This window comes from Cupressus sempervirens, chromosome 7 (assembly GCF_028749045.1).
Source record: "Cupressus sempervirens isolate cs-2001-9-10 chromosome 7, ASM2874904v1, whole genome shotgun sequence".
NCBI classification, from domain to species: Eukaryota; Viridiplantae; Streptophyta; class Pinopsida; order Cupressales; family Cupressaceae; genus Cupressus; species Cupressus sempervirens.
The window spans coordinates 217,403,745-217,424,326 of NC_143124.1; the positions used below are offsets into that span (position 1 = coordinate 217,403,745).

Sequence of the window (20,582 nt, forward strand, 5' to 3'; positions counted from 1 at the left end):
CCCTCATCCTCTTCCTCTCTAATCTCTATTATTCTAATCGTGGAAATTATTATAATTTTTTCTTCTCTTGTTATGACTGCTACAACTAGCTACATCCTTTTTATTTTGATATTAATTTTGGCCTCCATAAGACAATCTACTAGATCTTCCACCATGACCTCTTTTGCTATTCTCATTATCAAACTTCTTGTTCATCTTTTCCTTAACTCTCAAAAAAATAGGTATGCCTCTTCAATATTGTTCATTTGGACCAGACTTAATTTCTCTTGAACGCTTGGCCTAAACCCATTAAGATAATGAGTAAATTTCTTCTTGTCAGCTTTTGCATGGTTGGTTTTGATGAGAACTTGATAGAACTCTTATGTGCATTCTTAAAAAGATCTTTCTACTTTCTTCAACCATTTCATTCTCTTCAATAGATTAAGCTCATAATCCATGAGAATGAATTATCGCTTTAACTTAGCTGTCATCGAATCCCATCTTGTGACTTTATCTTTCCCTCTTCTATTTCATTCCAATTGGATCTCTTTCCATTAGATCTTCTCATGACCCTTCTATTTTGCCTTCACAAATGTGACCCTATCTAGATTTTCAATATCTTCATACTCAATGTATTTTTCTTATTCATTCATCCAATCGATCAATTCCTCTAGGTTATGATTTCGTAAAAATGTGGGAACATCAAACTTAGGTCTTTTTCTAATCTTGGAAATGGGCCTAGAAAGCCTTTCTTCTTCTAGGTTCATAAATTCATCTTCTACTTCTTGATCAACATTCCCTTCCTCTCTTTCATCTTCACTTTCATCTCTTACAGAAAGATTCATCCATCTATGCATTTGTTCTTCCAATGCTTGCATTTTTCAGTAAACAACTTGAAAACCCCCAATTGTAACACCTCTGATTCTTCCACCAAGCTCTCTTCATGGAGTCATTTTAGTGCTTTTGTTGGAACCCTAGTGAAAACTGCCTCACAATTGATGACCTATCTACACACTTAGCCCAAACTACTATCCTGGTATAAACCAACTCATAGTCAATTATCTTTTTACATAGTCAAGAATTCATGCTCTGATACCACTTCATAAAGGGTCCTCCCCTTACTACAACAAACACATAATAGAAATAGAGAAACAACAAAAATTTATGAAACAAAAATATAGGATTCTTACTATCCTAGTAAATGTGGAATTACAAAATTTTGAAATACAATATGCAAACCCACATGGGTGCCTTCGTTATAGGAATATGCAAGACCAATCTATGAACTATCACCGAAGCTTTCTTAGAAAATCTATGGGGCTTCCTTATATAGGAAATTTTATACCACCCAAGAAGTTTACAAACTTTAAATCCTAAACCTTGAGGTTGACCAACCCTAAAAATACATATAGAGTCAACTCAATACAATTATGACATTTATTTTGGAAATTTTGGTTGGCCTAACTTAGGAAGACCATAACATGTCAATCGTTGATTCGATCGGCTATTATAAACTCACTCCATGTGGAATTACAAAATTTTGAAATACAATATGCAAACCCACGTGGGTGCCTTCATTATAGGAATATGCAAGACAAAGCTATGAACTATCACCAAAGTTTTCCTAGACAATCTACGGGACTTCCTTATATAGGCAATTTTATACCACCTAGGAAGTTTATAGACTTTAAACCCTAACCCATGAGGCTAACCAACCCTAAAAATACATAGAGTTAGCTCAACTCAACTATGACATTTATTTTGGAAATTTTGGTTGGTCCAACTTAGGAAGACCATAGCATGTGAACTGTTGATCTTTGATTAGCTATTATAACCCCATTCTGTGTGGAATTACAAAATTTTAAAATACAATATGCAAACCCACTTGGGTGCCTTCATTATAGGAATATGCAAGACAAAGTTGTGTACTATCACCAAAGTTGTCTTAGACAATCTACAGGGCTTCCTTAATTAAGCAATTTTATACCACCCAAGAAGTTTATAGACTTTAAACCCTAACCCTTGAGGCTGACCAACCCTAAAAATACACATAGAATCAGCTCAATACAATTATGGCATTTATTTTGGAAATTATGGTTGGCCCAACTTAGGAAGACCATAACATGTGAATTGTTGATTTGATTGGCTATTATAACCCCATTCCAAAATCAACTTCTAATCTCTAGGGCCTAACTTCCTTTTTCAAAGCCCATCCAAAGCCTCTAAGACCTTCAAAATTGAGCTTGGATTTTTTATACCAAAATTTTGCAATAAATTCATGAATACTCATGATATGACGTTGAGCCTCAACTGACAAGCTGATATATCCAAGATGAACCTCCATCTTTGAAATTAGGACATTTTGAGCATGTATGACCAACTTACTAAGTAACAAGCCTCCACAAACAATAACTTTGCACTAAGACAACCCTTATTCAAGAAACATAAAGGAAATATTTTTAGGTGATGCATGATTTCTCTTACACCCAATATCCTCTTACATCACAAATTCCAGGGTAGAAATCAAAGAATTGAGGAGAGGGTTAGAAATAAAATTTTAAAAAAACTCCCCATTTTGACAACCAACCTTGACGAGTTCTACCGAAGTGTTAGTTTTTCCAAGTGGGCTAGCTCCAAACAATTTGGGGCAATCCTTATAGTCTCATTTGAAGATTGTAGTTTCTACCACCTCGGATCCTAAAGATCCAGGTCTTGGCCCAGTCACATTCAAAAGTGGGACCCTAAATCTACTAGAACCATCACCAGAGTCTAGAAGATTTTTCATATGTGTAACAAATATAAATGATCTAACATTAATTACCAATTGGTTTATATTTGTTATTGAAGACACCTATTATATTGCATGGGAACATTTAATTTTTTACATGTACACATATTATGCCTTAATTAACTACTTTGATTCTTAAAGAAGCATCACCTTATTTCTTTCATAATTCTATATGCTTGATTCAAGCCTTACTATTCTAAGGGTCATTTTGCTTCAATAAAGTGAGATTTTAGAAAGTATATAGAAAACCAAAATGTTTCTATATTTTTCAATTAGTGATATAGTTTTATGAGATTTTTTCAATACATGCACTCATAATAAAATTTTAAAAGATTTCTTTTTTCTATTATTAATAATCTTTTATATTTTCTTTGAAAGTAAATCACATAAATGGGAATATATATATATATATATATATATATATATATATATATATATATATATATATATATATATGTATGTATGTATGTATGTATGTATGTATGTATGTATGTATGTATGTATGTATGTATTTATCTATATATATGTATATATATATATGTATATGTATATATATATATACATATATATCTATATATGTATATATGTACATATATACATATATATATATATATAGAAATATCTATATATATGTACATATATACATATATATATGTATATATATATATGTATATATATATATATATGTATATATGTATATATATATGTGTGTATATATGTATATATATATGTATATATGTATATGTATATATATATGTATATGTATATATATGTACATAGATATATACATATATATGTATATATATATACATATATACATGTATATATATATATATGTATATATATATATCTATATCTATATGTGTGTGTGTGTGTGTGTGTGTGTGTGTGTGTGTGTGTGTGATGATCAATAAATTTTAGAGAAAAAAAATTATAATTAATCGAGAAATGCCATTTCATTAAAAGAAAAAGTCACGGAGAGTTCCTCCACAAAAGTGTCTATCCAATGGGAAGAAAATAACTAATCACCTTAACTACAATTATCCATGGCTACGACATGAAGGTTGCATTTTTAAAGCTTCATAGACATTTTTCTGAATTTTATGTATATAATTTCAATTTATAAATGATGAATTTGACTTGGTAGTGGAAGAAAAAGAGTGCAAGAACAAGCTAAGGTTTGCATAAATCCAATAAAAGGGATAGTTTTCTTCACGAGTATGCTTATCAAAATCAAAGTTCCATGAATGGTACTTGTGTGTGTTGGTTTTCTTTTCTTTAGTGGAGGCAAAGTTTCTATGTTTATCATATTCTTCGACTAGCATCAAGTGCCACAGAAGATAATTAACTATTAAGAAAACTAACTATTTTTGTGGGATTCCAATTGCTGGTGTAACTGTTAAGTTATGTGAAATCAATATTGGAGCCTTCTTCTAGGCCATATTTTTTCTATATTAACAGTTGTTCACTTATGTTGGTAGTATTTAATTTCTGCTACAAAACATTCAACTGTCCGCAATAACTACTTAACTCCCACCATTGTTGGTAGTAGACAATCTATCATCCTAGTCATTCTAGTTGCTTGACTTAGCCACCCATATTTAATTCTATGCAATATTATAATATATGTAATTAATGTATTGAGTATTCAAGAAAGTTCTCAGACCTCTATAAATAGAGAGTTTATGTAATGTATTCAGCAAGGTAGTAAGGCAATATAATTAGTTTCTTTCTTATTTGTCTTTCATTTTTTCCTTCAAATTAGTATCAGAGCTGAAGAGTTGGGCCTAGGAAGAAAATAATTTTTTGTAACTATTGTAGTAATGAATAGAGTTTCTAATGCGTTGTTGCTTGCAGATCAAGTAAAGTTGGATTAAAGTTTCTATGAAGGTGCTATCAATTAAATGGTTGAGAGAAGGTATGATCTGAAGTCCAATGAGAAGATATGTGGGGAAAAAAAATTGTTGTTTGTTTAAGCATATTTCATTTTCTTAGACTTGCTTGGTATTTTTTCTTTGTAAAGAAAATATTGTAAATTGCAATTGTAACTGTGAGTTGCGAGTATTAATATGGCTTTAGGTAATAGTATAGCTCAAGCACCAATTCCAATATTTTCTAGTAAAAATTATGAATTTTGGGCTATAAAAATGAAAACATTATTTTTTTCTCAAGGGATATGGGATCTTATTGAAAAGAGTTTTAATGAACCACAAGATGAGTCTGCATTATCACAAGATGAAAAAGATAAATTACAAGATAACAGGAAAAAAGATGCTAAAGCATTGTTTCTAATTCAACAATCTTTAGATGAATCAATTTTCCCCAAGGTTTCTACAACTAAAAAGTCTAAAATTGCATGGAATATTTTAGAAACAACATATCAAGGGACAATCAAAAGTTAAGATTGCTAAATTGAAAACTTTAAGGTGTGATTTTGAAAATTTGTGTATGAAAGATTTAGACTCAGTCGATCAATTTCTAAATAAAGTAATGAATGTGGTTAATCAGATCAGGTCATATGGTGATGATTTGACTGATCAAAAAGTGTTCAAAAAGATACTTCGTAGTTTTCCTAGAAAATTTGATGCCATTTTTGTTGCCATTGAAGAATCTAAGGATTTGACATTACTCTCTATTAATGAGTTAATGGGGTCGCTTTTATCTCATGGATCTAGAATTAACAGAAATGATAGTTCTTCTTTGGAGAATTCTTTTAGATCACATCTATCTTAGCAAGAGGAAGATCAAACTATAGAGGAAGAGGAAGAGGTAGAAGCATAGATGGACATGCAAGTCCAAATAAAGAAGAAAGAACAAATCAATCCATTTAGAGTTGGAATAGAGGACGTGGCAGAAGTTCACTTCAACACCCATCATCAAGGTTTGATAAATCTTGAATTCAGTGTCATTATTGTAAAAGATTTGATCATTTTGCAAGTGAATGTAGAAAGAAACAAGAGAAGATTGAAAAGAATGGTGCTAATTACTTAGATGTATGTGATAACAATTCAGGAAGTTTATTCATAGCTTGTAATGTTGCTCAAGAAAGTTCTAGTGATATATGGTTCCTAGAAAGTGGATGTAGTAACCATATGATTGGAAATAAAGATTTTTTTGCTAGCTTGGATGATTCTGTAAAATCTAAAGTAAAGCTAGGAAATGATAGCAAAGTCTTTGTGATGGGAAAAGTTGTTATAAATGTCTTGCAAAAAAATGGAGGAAAAAGACATTCCTAATGTGTATTTTGTGCCTAGATTAAAACATAATCTCATGAGTGTTGGTCAACTAGTACAAAAAGGTTACAAAGTTTCTTTTGATAATGATGTTTGTACAATCTTGGATAGAAATCTTGGTGGCAGGTTAATTGCAAGGGTCAACATGACACAAAATTGAATGTTCCCCCTCCAAATTCATTCCATTCAAGGAGGAAAGGAAGTTAATTTCAAGACAGTATTCTCGGATCAATCATGGCTATGGAATTTGAGGTATGGTCATCTTCATTTTGATGCTTTGAGCTTATTACAAAAGAAAAATATGGTGAAATGATTGCCTCAAATAGTGCAACCACCAAGTTCATGTGAAAGTTGTATATTGGCAAAACAACATAGAGAAAGCTTCCCAGTAGGAGGTTCATAGAGAACAAGAGCATCATTGGAATTAGTTCACACTGATATATGTGGACCTATGCAAACTCCATCTTTAGGAGGAAGTATATATTTCCTAACATTTATTGATGATTTTAGCAAGAAGACTTGGATATACTTTCTCAAACAAAAGAGTGAAGCTTTTGAAAAATTCAAGGAGTTTAAAACTTGGGTTGAAAAACAAAGTGGTCTCTACATCAAGGTGTTACAATCTGATAGAGGTGGTGAATTCAATTCTAATGAGTTTCTAGAATTTTGCAGATTGCATGCAATTAAGAAGCAGTTTACCACAAGGTACATACCACAATAAAATGGTGTAGTAGAGAGGAAGAACATAACCATAATGGAAATGGCAAGGAGTATGTTGAAGGCCAAAAATCTATCCAATGAGTTTTGGGCAGAAGCAGTAGCATGTGTTGTATGCATCTTGAACAAGAGTCCTACAAAGAGTGCTAAGAACACAATTCCACAAGAAGTATGGAATGGTAATAAACATAATGTATCTCATTTTTGAGTTTTTGGATGTGTTTCTTATTCATTGGTGCCATCTAAATTAAGAAGGAAATTGGATGATAAAAGTGAGAAATGTATCTTTATTGGTTATAGTGAAGAATCAAAGGCTTATAGATTGTATAACCCTTTTTCAAAGAAATTGATCATTAGCTAGGATGTTAAATTTGAAGAAGAAGATTCATGGCATGGAAATGATAACAAACAAGCCACAAGAGGAGCACCAATATTACAAAGTGATGATGAATTGAAGGAACAAGGGACTCAATCACCACCCAATACTCCACCAAGGAACTTTGTGCAAAGAGCCTCACCTCTAGGTTCAAATGTAAGTGATAAATCAAATTCTACATTCTCAAGATGAAGTTACAAAGGTAAGAATACAATAAGCTTAAAAGAGATATATGATAAAAAAGAAGAGAATGTAGATATTTACTCAATTTTGCTTTATTTTCTTGTGATCCATTGTATTTTGATAAAAAAATTAAAGAAGATAAATGGATCAAGGAAATCAATGAAGAAATTGACTCTATTAAAAGAAATAAAACATGGGAATTGATGGATTTACCTAAAGAAAAAGAATGTATAGGAGTCAAATGGGTCTATAAAACTAAATTTGATGCAAAAGATGAAATTGTTAAGCATAAGGCAAGACTAGTTGCTAAAGGTTTTTCACAACAATATGGAGTTGATTATAATGAAACATTTGCTCCATTTTCTAGACTTGACACGGTTCAAATTATTTTAGCAATAGCTACTCAAAATGACTGGAAAGTGTATTAAATGGATGTAAAATAAGCTTTTTTGAATGGTTTTCTTGATAAAGAGGTGTATGTTACACAACCACCTGGTTATGAGGTCTATGGGCATGAAAACAAGGTATATAAACTAAATAAGGCACTTTATGGTTTGAAACTAGCTCCTAGGGCTTGGTATAAGTGGATTGATTCATACATGATAAGTAATCAATTCAATAGAAGTAACAATGAGCCCACATTGTATGTCAAGACTAATAATGAAGGTCAAATTTTGATTGTATGTTTGTATGTTGATGACTTGATATTTACTAGAAATCTATCAATAGACATGTTCAAGTTAGAAATGAAGAAAGAATTTGAAATGACTGATTTGGGGTTCATGAGATATTTCTTAGGTATTGAAGTTATTCAATGTGGCAAAGGTATCTTCATTTGTCAATCCAAGTATATAAAAGATATTTTGAAGAGATTTAAAATGATAAATTGTAATCAAGCATCAACTCCAGTTGCAATAGGAACAAAACTTAGCAAGGAAGAGAAGGGCTCAAATGTTGATCCAACTATGTTTAAAAGACTTGTTGGAAGTTTAATGTATATGACATCTACAAGGCCAGACATCATGTATGCTGTCAATTTGATCTCAAGGTTCATGAAGTCACCAAAAAATTCTCACTGGAAAGTTGGAAAAAGGATATTGAGATATATTGCAGGGACAACAGGATATGGAATTCTATATTCCAAAGCTAAAATTTTTGGTTTGATTGGTTATACTAACAGTGATTTTTCAGGTAGCATTGATGATAGGAAGAGCACTTCCAAATATATCTTTCACCTTGGATCAGGGGTCATGTCATGGGCATCAAAGAGGCAGTCTATAGTGACAATCTTGTCAGTTGAAGTAGGATATGTAGCTGCTACTTCCACAGCATGTTAAGTAGTATGGATGCATCGAGTTTTGCTTGATCTTTGCCATCATCAGGAGGAACCATCACCAATCCTTTGTGATAACAAATCAGCAATAGCATTATCTAAGAATCATGTATTTCATAAGAGGAGCAAACATATTGATAAAAGGTATCACTTCATCCGAGAATTGGTCAACAATGGAGAAATCTACCTTGAGTTCTACAAATTTGAAGATCAATTGGTGGATATTTTCACTAAGGCATTACCAAAGAGTAACTATGAATATCTGTGAGAGAAAATGGGAGTTATTGATGTAAAATTTGTTAATGGCTAAAATTAAGGGGGTGTGCTGGTAGTATTTAATTTTCACTACAAAACATTCAGATGTCCACAATAATTGCTCACCTCGCACCATCGTCGGTAGCAGATAGTTCGTCGTCCCAACCGTTCCAGCCTCTTGACTTGGCTGCCTATATTTAATTCTATGTAATATTATAATATATTTTAATATATATAATTAATGTATTGTGTATTCTAGAAAGTTCTCAGACCTCTATAAATAGAGGGTTTATGTAATGTATTCAGGAAGGCAGTAAGGCAATATAATTAGTTTATTTCTTACTCGTCTTTCATTTTTGCCTTCAGCTTAGTCGTTTCTTTTATAGAATTTGAACACTAGAGTCCCATAATCTAATCAATTCAAAATGGACACTTATCGGTCTATGACCTGTAACACACTATCATTCCAATAAGGCAATTGCTAATTTCAATTCAATGTTTACGATGAATTGAATTTAACACGTGGTCAATGCCACAGGACGCGTCCTTGTGTTTTCTTAGAGATTATCTTTGTTCAACTATCTTATTACGCCGTAGGCATTCCCAATATGAAGTGCATGGCCTGATTTTGAAAATCGGTGGTCACAAACAGAGGGTAAGGGTGGACGACCATCGAAGAGATCTGAGCCCTTCAACCACATAAGAAATTGGGAGGGCAGGAATTATAGCAGTCACTGGGTGACTAGACAGGCATGAGATAATCACATTACGTATTTCCTGACGACTATATTGACTCAATCGGCATTTGATTTTATCGCTTGTTGAGTTTCCATTGTGTGTTGAAATGAAATCTCGGGGAGATTTGCACAATGATATCCAGTTTCCCCAGATTAGACATCAATTGTATGAGTATTCACCAGCTTCCATACAAGAATCAGTTTCTAACGTAGCGATCTCTGTATTGCTCAAGTCCAGAACGCACAGTCCTCAATCAGCAAGAAATAGGGGTATCCGTCTTCGGCGGGAAACCTGTGTGGAGTGTGGGACATCTTCTTCCGCAGGACTTCTACAATGATGAAGTAGGCAGTTGAGATTGCCAGCTAAGATGGAGTACATGAGATGGTTAGATTCGCAGGCTCTGGCCTCCATTCTCTATGTTTATAGTCTATTTTATTAACACTTCGGACACATCATTGTTACATTTTTTCAAGCTGATCACTATGGAGATTGATGGCTAGTTGTGACGTCTATACCGCTACAAGACCATTCGGAAGCTCTCGATTCTGGCGTGTTGGTCAAAGACGAGAAGTGTTACCATCCGAAGAAATGGAAAGTCTTGCAAAAGGTAGGTTTGAGTTTACGGAGTTTTGATTTGACTAGAGTTTGAGTTCGATTTTGAGGTTTCCGCTCATGAGAATCGAACTCGTGACCGAAGTGAAATTTTGTGTTGGAAGTGTGGATTTATTTATTGTGTTTTGTTTGTTTATTTGTGGAATCTAATGTACAGGTGGTGGATTCTGAGCCGAAGAAAGCAAAGAGCGGTAAAGGCGTAGAGATTCTAATTGTGAGAGGGAGCAGAGTAATAGCGATAAATCTGAGGAGAAGAAAAATGTGAAGGTTCCACCGCCGCCTAAGATGGCTAATTACATCCACGTTAGGGCATGGCGAGGCCAAGCCACTGATAACCACAGCTTAGTGGAGCGAGTAAGCTATTTGCCGTTGTTTCTGCCACATAATTCTTAAGAGTTTCTGTGAATCAGAGCACCTCGATGCCCCATGATAACAACTGCACTGCACTTTACTCTTTTAGTTATATCCTATGTTATTATGTAATATTTGAATAATTTGAAGATATATATATATCAATAAATTTTTAGATATTCAATTATTTAATAATATAAATAATTTTAATTACATTCAATCAATAATAAAATTCTTTAATATTATAATCATATATAGATTTATCAACATTAATTCAATCATATATGAAATAATAATAATAATAGTATTTTCTAATATACAATTTATAGATTTTAATATATATGTAAAAGTAAAAATATTTTATTGAATATAAGTAGTTTTGATATTATATATTTTAATATCTATATAAAAAAAATTTAAGAAAATAATTTTTGATTATCTAAATAATCTTTATATTACTATATATGATTTTTTTCTTCATAATTTAGGTTATATATTCAAATTAAATAATAACTTTTCTAGAATGTGGATGTGATTTTTCATCATCAATGTTTAACATACTACATAATCAATGATGAGATATTTCATCATTAACATTCATGATAGAAACTCATACAATTTAATCCAACTTAAAATTATATGAATCTTATTATATATTTAAATAATTTTATAAAATCTATATTTTTGTTTATTTTCATAATAAGTATATTAGAACATATATTTGAAAAATATATCACTTAAACATTTAAATATATAGATAAAAATAATAATATTTTAAGAAATAATATTTTGGATTTTTAAAACTTCAATAACTTAATTATATGATTTTTTTTTTGATAGGTAATGGGCCGAAGCCTAGATTAATTATTATGTGTTAAACTCAGGTCAATTTGTACCCAAGAACTCTCCCTTGAGAGGCTCACAAGTTACCATTGTGTTATAGACTCTTCCCTTGATTATATAAAAATTTTAATAATGGAAATGGAAATAAATTATTTTTAAGACATTATTTTTATGATGCATAAAGAAAATCAACTATTATATTCCCTCTAATTACATAAAAAATACTATTGAAGTATTAAAAAGTTAAAATTTAAAAATTTCTATTAAATTATCTTTCTTTAATTCAAAATTGCACTACATAAATAAATGCTAATAAATTATTTTTATTGTTAATAAAAAAAGAAATGAAAAAAATAAAATAAAACACTTATATACATAATATGTAATGCAATTGTAAAAGGTTTTTTTTTTTTTAAATGCTTTCTCTCCATTAACATTTCTTGTGTTAGAAGAAAGTTAACCCTCTTTCTTCATAGACTTGCACAAGGATGGTTGTCAGCGATTGGGCTTTCAGATCATAGAATCATTTGATATGGCTAGATAGTCATTGCTTGGTGGAGTGGAGCATTCAGATTAGTATCAAATTACAACTTAGTCATAATGTTTTCTAATCCAACAATGATCCTAGCTGGCTTCTCACCATCAGAGTATTATCTTACCGAGACATTCCATAGTTTGGAAAATATCATTCATGCACTTACTATCATTTGGCCCAACTTCCTTTCTAAAATGTTTATTTAGAGATGGAGAGGGATAGATATATAGAGTGAGAGAGGAGAGATAAAAGGATGGAGAGGAATATTATGGGATGGATAGAGAGAGGGGGGAGAGATAGAAAGAGATAAGAAAAGGAGGGAGAAGTGCAAAGGGAAGAGTAAGAGTAAGAGTGAGAGACTAATGAGATAGAGAGAGGTATGGAGATGTAGATTGATATGGAAGGAAATGGAGGAGAAGAAGATAGAAATAGAGATGAATATAGAGCTAGAAGATGGGAGAGAAATAGATAGAGAAATACAAATAGATCAATAGAAAGATGGAGATACAGAGAGGATAAGAAGGAGAGACGAAATAGGATAATACTTAGTTGTACATTCCATTCCTTTACTCTGCAACAAATAGTCAAACTACTTGCCACATCCAAGTACAGCTTAAACATCACACACTAAGATTAATTCCTAGACCAAAAGTGTTATATAGTCGAAGTTGACTTTTTTTTCCCAAGCTTAATTCTTCCCTGGTGTCCATATTGCTCCTAGTCTTATTTGAATGTTTGCAGAGGCTAATCGCAAGGGAAAAGAGGTCATTTTTCACTAGGGCAAGGGCTCGCCACAATAGTCTCACACTATCGAAAAGTACTTGCTAGAATATATCACAAGAATGTTGGGTGTGGTAGTGTCTATGAAATCAAAAAATTAGACCTGAGAAGCACATTGAGACAACCCTCTGCCTCAACTTGACTTGGCTTTCCTAGAAGGTCATAGTTGGCTAATGCTTGAGGCATAGAAGCAATCCTATGAATTGGAAAGGAGATTTAGTTTCTTAACTAAATTAACGGCAAAGGAGATATGGCTCCTTGATAATGAAATACAAAGGAAGGCTTACAAGGTGTTCAATGGAGGCATTAAAATTTAAAAATAGTGTATCAGCATCCTCCAAAGCATCTCAAAACAAGATAAGGGTCCGTTTGGTTCCTGGAAGATGATAGGAATTGGTTTTTTCAAAACTTGGATTTGAAAATTTGTGTGTTTCTTTCAAAATTTTCAAAATGGAATTAGCATACGAGACTTCCAATTTTGCCTCAAAACTAGGTTTTCCAACTTCCTAAAAATAGTAGGAATTGAAAATCAAAACCTGGTTTTGTTTTTTAAGGAGTGTAAAAACAATATATTGGACTACTTTTTGAAATTTGCCTTCAACTCCAAGCTTACCCATAAAAATGTGTCTTCACACGCATCTTCCAAGTGAAACAAATGGTTTCAGTAAAATCCCAAAAATCAGAATGAAGATATACAAAACCTTGATTTGGCTAAACCAAGGTTTGTAGAAATTCAGGTTTTTTAAATTCCATGAACCAAACGAACCCTAAATGTTATGCACAATGGTTGAGTTCAAAGAAAGGTGAGAAGATAAGTATTGTACAAATCTATGGGCTCTTCAGGCTACCTGCAACGAGATAAACAACCTTGGGTTGAGCTGCATGAAAAACATTAGGAGCCTCACTTTACACCACTGTGAATATCTGGAAGTTAATTGTTTTCTCGAAGCGACATGGTCTAAAGAGATGCACTTTTTCCTAGGAAATAACACATTTGAAACAAAGAATACACATTAAGAGAACACATGCCAAATTGGAGGTTGTTGCATATGAGTTATTTGAAAAGTTAGTTTAGAAATTTTATTTCATGAAATATGTAGCTGCAGAGATGCTAGTGTGGTAAATAGGTAGGAGATGGAATGGAGCATATTCTTCTACATTTTCCCCATTCATTAACTACATGGTAGAGTCGGACCACCCTTCCCCACATGAGGGAGAAGAGATGGAAGCACATAGACACAAACTTGTCTTTGCACTCTACCATCCATGTTGCCCCAGCAAGAGCAAGTGTAAGTGCATCAATGACAACAACAACAACAAAAAGAAAATAAGAAAAAGTAATAATACACAACAAGCTACATATAGCAAGGCCTGTGGGAGCCCTTTGCATTGATAATTAACTCCTTGATTAATGGAAAAAGCTACAAATCATCAATTTTAGTTCCTTATCCATCTAAGAGGCAATCATTTCTCTATATAGCCTTTCCCTCTTTCCTCGACTACAAGGGAGCCCTAATGAGACTAGCCTAAACTAAGTTATTTACTGTCCTCTTGTTTGAGAGGTCACTTTTGAACATTACATACTAAGGAAGAAATTAACCCTGGAAAAATAAGTCAACTTTGAATATTTACCACTTTTAACCTAAGAATCAAGTCTTAATATGTAATGTTTATGCCATCTGAATTGAAGAATTCTAAACTATTATAGTTATTGGTTATGAATCTTTAAAAAAATAATGAATTCATATGATGTTTAGCAAAGTAAATTTTAAATTATAATTAGAATATTCTACCTATAAATTTGAACCATATTTATTTTCAAAAATGCAATAATATTTGTTTGTTTTAATGAAATTTTATTTTTATAAGGTTATCATTGAAATACTTCAAAATTGAAAATACTTGGATTACAAATTAAGAATATAAGAACTATAAATATGAGTGATAGTTATTTACAAAATAAATGATATAATTATCAAATGCAAAAATCTAAATACAAACAAAAATAAAATCTAATTAGGCTGTAGGCATTCCCAATATGAAGTGCATGGCCTGATTTTGGAAATTGATGGTCAAAAATAGAGGGTAAGGGTGGACGATCATCGAAGAGATTTGAGCCATTCAACCACATAAGAAATTGGGATTTCAGGAATTAAAGCAGCCACTAGGTGACTGGACAAGCATGAGATAATCACGTTACATATTTCCTACCGACTATATTGACTCCATCGACATTTGATTTTGTCACTTGGTGAGTCTCCATTATGTGTTGCAATGAAACCATGGGGAGATTTGCACAATGATATCCAGTTTCCACATATTAGAGGTCAATCATATGAGTATTCACAAGCTTCCATACAAGCATCCAACAAGAATCAGTTTCTAATGGACGCACACAATGTAGCGATCTCTGTATTGCTCAAGTCCAGAACGCGTAGTCCTCATTCAGCAAGAAATAGAGGAATCCGTCTTCGGCAGGAAACCCATGTGGAGTGTGGGACATCTTCTTCCACAGGACTTCTACAATGATGAAGTAGGCTGTTGAGATTGCCAGCAAAGACGAAGTACATGAGATGGTTAGATTCACAGGATCTGGCCCCCATTCTCTACATTTATATGTCTGTTTTATTACCACTTTAGACACGCCATTGTTAGAATTTTCCGAGCTGATCACTGTTGAGATTGGTGGCTGGTTGTGATGTCTACACTGCTACAAGACCATCTGGAAGCTTTCCCATCTTGTTAACTGTTTTAACTCGCTTTTTTTCTTCATTACTTTTCCTCCTCAGCCAAATAACCTTCGTATTTTAGCTGTTCTGGCAAAAATGGCATACCAGCCCCTTCTTGATACACTAGTCATTTCAACTCAAATGTTGTCTTCAACACATTCCTTTTAACTGTCATCAACTACTAGCATCGTTGATGTACCGAAGATGTCTAATAACAACTTGCAGAGTTTTATTCATGGAATTCTACATTGGAGAGCATCAGCGCTAGAGTTATAAAAGTTTCAAAAAAATTGAATTCTTAAATAGAATTTATGCTAGCTGAGTAAATTCTTACGTTCATAATAATTTAATGGAAACTAAAATTCATTTTAAATGTATACTTATTATTAATTGTATTACAATGGTAATTACATCAAATAATATTTAAAAGATAATATAAATTTAAAAAATGGTATCTAGCAAAATGAAATTTGTAAGTTTAAATGATTTGCAAATGCATTTAAAAAAAATTTTAAATATATACTTTTTTGATATGTTATATTCGACATGTTTTTTTTTTGTGTGTGTGTGTATGTGTGTGTGTGTGAGAGAGAGAGAGAGAGAGAGAATTTGATATAGAGATGGGCAAAGAGAGTGAAATAGAGGAAGATGGTTAGAGAGAGAAATTGCAAAGAAGAGGGATATGATTTTTGGGAGGGGGAATGAAGATAAAGAGAGATGTGCAAAGGAAACTACATAAGAGAGTAAGGAGATAGATAGAGGTATGGGGATGAAGATTGAGAAGAAGAGGGATATGCAGACGAGAGGAAGACATGAAGGGAGAGAGTGGGAATGCAATATATAAAGAAGAGAGAATGAGAGAGGGAGAAAAATAAATATCAAGATAGAGATAAAAAGTGATATGTAGATAGGTAGATAAGGAGATATATAAGGATAGAGAGGGACAAAGATAGATAGAGGAAGAGATGAGGAATAAATATGGATATAGAGAAGTGGGATATGAGGAGAAGAAGAGGGATTTGTAATGAGATAAGAGAAAGGGGTAGGTAGAGATGGTAGGGATACATATATATATATATATATATATATATATATATATCTTTTTTTGGTTAAATATATATTAAATATTATAGTTCAAATTAGAATCTAAGAAGAATAATACATTTAAACAATAAACTTTTATTTTATTAGAAAGATGAAAAGCTATTTTTATTGACATTAAAAATAATGCAAATGACTAGGCAAAAACAATTCTAGTCCTTTTGAGGAGCCCAACAATGCATTCATCAACAACGATGCCAATGAGGGGAAGGAACCTAGTAGCCACCCAAGCTAACTTCGGGCACCTAGATCTCCTAAATTGTAAGTTGAATAATGTTGGTTTTTTCGAAGTACCTCCGTAGGTGACTCAAAATCTTAAGGCTAAGGTTTGAGGATTTGTGCTTTTATGGATCTCTTTATAGAGGCCGCAAAGTTTGAAGTGGTCAAGAAGTGTCATTTACCATAAGGGTGAATCAATATGTGGCTCCAAAATTTCCACAACATATCATCTAAGGTAAAATATTTTCATTTTCCTTTGTAATTAATATCCATAATCAAATTTTCAAGCACTCGACATAAAAAATTTATTTCTCATATTTCTAATCTATAAAAATGGCATACTATAATAAATTGGATGATCGTTCATGCCTATAGAGAAACATACACACTTGATCAAACCAATAGGAAAGGTTTCCTGAAATGGGAGTTCAATGAAACAACCAAATCTATAATGTTTGAAGTTTAATACACAAGTCTCAAGGGCTTTCACTACATAAAGCAACAATCGACATTGGCAACACTGCTCGCCAATGATTAACATTCATGACAATATTAGGAGTACATGAACTTGCAGACCTCTGCATTCAAGCCTCATTCACATTTTAGAGATATGCATGTATGCAACACAACCCATTTGTTGCATGACAAAAAGAAGAAGAGAACCACCTTCTAATATTATCAACTACACTTCCTCCAACAATACCAATTTCGCAACAACTAATACAAGTAAGTTTGAATCATTTTTCCAATACATTGAATACAAAATCAAAGATTATAATTCAAAGTTGATTAATACAAGAGATTTTTTTATTGGAATTTTGTATTCTACACAAGTTTCAAGGAGCTTGCTTACCAAATACTAAATGTGCCCACAGATTACAATACTATAAACAAAACATTCTATAGCTTTGAATGGGAATTTCTACCTGTTCTCATATAATTAGGACTTGAAAAGTATTTAAAAATACAAAGATGGCTTAGTTTTTGTGTGTAAAACAATCATTGATTATAAATTCCAATTTATATAACCTATATAGGTATTAAATAAGAAAAATGTACAAAAAAAATCGGCATACCTATTGCACACTAAGGTGCGATTGCTAGTTATTATCATTGTATCTTCCCATCACTAGGTCTTTAAGGTTAGACTTTTTATAATTATTTTATGCAATAAATATATTTGTAATATGAACAGAAGTGACAAATTTGAAGTTTACAACATGGTCAATAACTGTATGAGATATTTAGGTTTTTGCAGTCTTTTAAATTACCTTAGTTGATTGTTTCAAGTTTTCTCTATTATACAAAAAATCTGCTTAACCAATTTTGGAATTTATTAAGAAGATTTATTCTTTATTTTTTTCAATTTAATATATATATAAATAAATAATAGTATAAAATTGATATTTCTACATTTAAAAGTAACAGCACTTACACGTTACGTATACATTACAATTTAATACTCATATTTATAATTACAACTTTGTGCACTTCGAACAAAATTTCTTAGGTGATATATATTTCATATTTATCCAAAATGAAAAACGCGTTAAATGTGGAAACATTTATGTCTTCTGAAAAGGAAAAATTGTCCATACGAAAGAAACGCAAAATTGCAATCATGTCTTCCACCCACGCCGCCCCGCTATAGTTGCGGACTGCGGCCTGGACCAGCATTTCTTACACGCAACTCGTCTTTGACTTAGCCCCCCGCTGTCTGTTTCTCTAATTATATAAGACGAGATCGAGCAATGAAGGCTACACGTAAATGCGAGCTGTGCAACAATGAAGCTTTTTATTTACGTTTTAGCTATGTCCTGCATTTTCATCTGCCCCACAAGGGCCGCAGATCCGCAGAAAAAATTTAATCCGTTCTAAGAAGTGCCAAAATGTAATCGTTTTTCTCCCCTCCCCGCAAGCCGCCCACAATCGTCGCCGAATGCGACAAAGACCAACGTTTCTTACACGGAACTGAGTTTGACTTAGCCCACCCCGTCTATTTCTTTAATTATATAAGCAGAGAATGAGCAAATGAAGGCCACAAATGGTTACGAGCTCTGCAACAATGAAAGTGTTTCTTTTCGTATTGGCCGTGTCCTTTATTTTCATCTGCCCCGCAAGGGCCGCAGATCCGAGGCTGGTGTTCGCCCATTATATGCTCTACGCCAACGACAACATCAATGTCCTCAAGCAGGAGATCCAACTTGCCCAGAGCAAAGGCATCGACGCCTTTGCTCTCAACAGCAATGTGTGGCAACAGAATCTGGCGGACAACATGTATCAAGCGGCCAAAGAAGTGGGTACGTCTTTCAAGATCTTCTTCTCTGCCGACATTCACAAGGACAACAATGGCAACCTCACGCCCGACCAGCTGGCCACCATGCTCACCCGCTACCAAAACCACCCAAACCAGATGAAATACGGTGGCAAACCCTTGTTCACCTCCTGGCTCGGTAGCGACGATTCCTGGTGGAAAGACTACGGCTACTCCTCCGCACTCAACGGGTGGAACGACGTTTTCCAAAAGGCCGGCGGAAGGAACAATTTCTTCTTCGTTCCCTTCTTCCCCACCGACGGCTCCTCGGGGGGCGTTCAAGGCACGCTGGACAAATTCAAGGATATTATCGATGGGCTGTTCGCATGGGACACGTCAGCGTGGCCTTACATTAGCCCCGATTTCCAGAACCCTTCCGACTCCAAAGACCGGAATTATCTCAGCGCCTGCAATGCCGCCGGAAAAGTGTACATGGCTAGCCCTAGCCCCTGGTTCTTCAAGAACATTCAAGGCTCCTGCTGCACCGACGCCTGCAAGGCAAAGGATCTCAACGGCTGTAACTGTCAAGTGAAGGGCAACTACCAGGGTCCGGGGCTTTGGATCAAAAAGTGGGAGCAGCTCATACAGCTGAGCCCACCTCTCGTAGAGATCGTGACGTGGAACGACTGGGTGGAGAGCTCCTACGTGGCACCGCCACTCAGCAGTGCCGCTTCTGACGTGTCGGGGTACACGCACCGTGCCTTCTTGGAGCTGGGGCAGTACTACTTTAGCTGGTACAAGTCCGGAAGCCCGCCCGCCATTACTCAAGATTCGATCTACTTGTTTTATTATACGGAAAGCAAAAACATCGACGTGCCCGCTGATGGTTGCAAGGTGGTATATTCTGATCAACTAAGTGATAAAGTATACGTGACTGCAATGCTGACTGGACCTGCCACGGTGGAATTACGATCTGGAAGTGCGACTCAGACATTCAATGCTCCGAATGGGATATCCACGTGGAGTATGGATTTCCAGGTAGGACAGCAGGTGGCAACCCTCAAGCGTGGAGATAAAGTGCTAAGCACGTTGACTGGGAGTAAAGAGATTAGTAATTCGAATGTAGACCATTACAATTTCAACGTATACTCCACCTGCACCACATGCAACTAACGGGTTTCAGAGACAAGTTGGGTCCTCTTATCTAATAAATAAATAAATAAGCTCCGTGCATGAGAGCACTAGTTATAATGTATCCTAATCCAAGTCACGCTTATGTTGTAATAATCTGTCCGCTATAATTATGAATGGTTGAAAATACCTTGTCTAATTGCCCATACTTACATTTAGTAACTGACTGCAACGGAGTATATTGAATTGAATCTAAGCTTGTTATTCTACCGAAGTATATTGGTTAGTTAAGGCAAGCGCTTATTCAGATTCAATGTTTTAAATTAATATTGACGATGCTATGAGTGACAGCTATGAAATCCGGACCAAATGATACAGAGTCGGATTTCTAAAAGATAGGGAATCAACAAAGAAAATGGCCAAGA

At 33.8% G+C, this 20,582-nt stretch overlaps 1 protein-coding gene across 1 annotated transcript; it reads left to right on the plus strand.

The window, feature by feature from the left end:
• Positions 1–18,796: 18,796 nt before the first annotated feature.
• Positions 18,797–20,365, plus strand: LOC149546275 (glucan endo-1,3-alpha-glucosidase agn1-like). The gene has a single exon (XM_089791120.1). The coding sequence runs from the start codon at positions 18,817–18,819 to the stop codon at positions 20,197–20,199; it is 1,383 nt and encodes a 460-aa protein (XP_089647246.1). The 5' UTR covers positions 18,797–18,816; the 3' UTR covers positions 20,200–20,365.
• The last annotated feature ends 217 nt before the right edge of the window (positions 20,366–20,582 follow it).

What these genes read in the sequence shown, in the direction of transcription:
- LOC149546275 (XM_089791120.1), top strand. Translation starts at nt 18,817, where the DNA reads ATGGTTACGAGCTCTGCAACAATGAAAGTGTTTCTTTTCGTATTGGCC.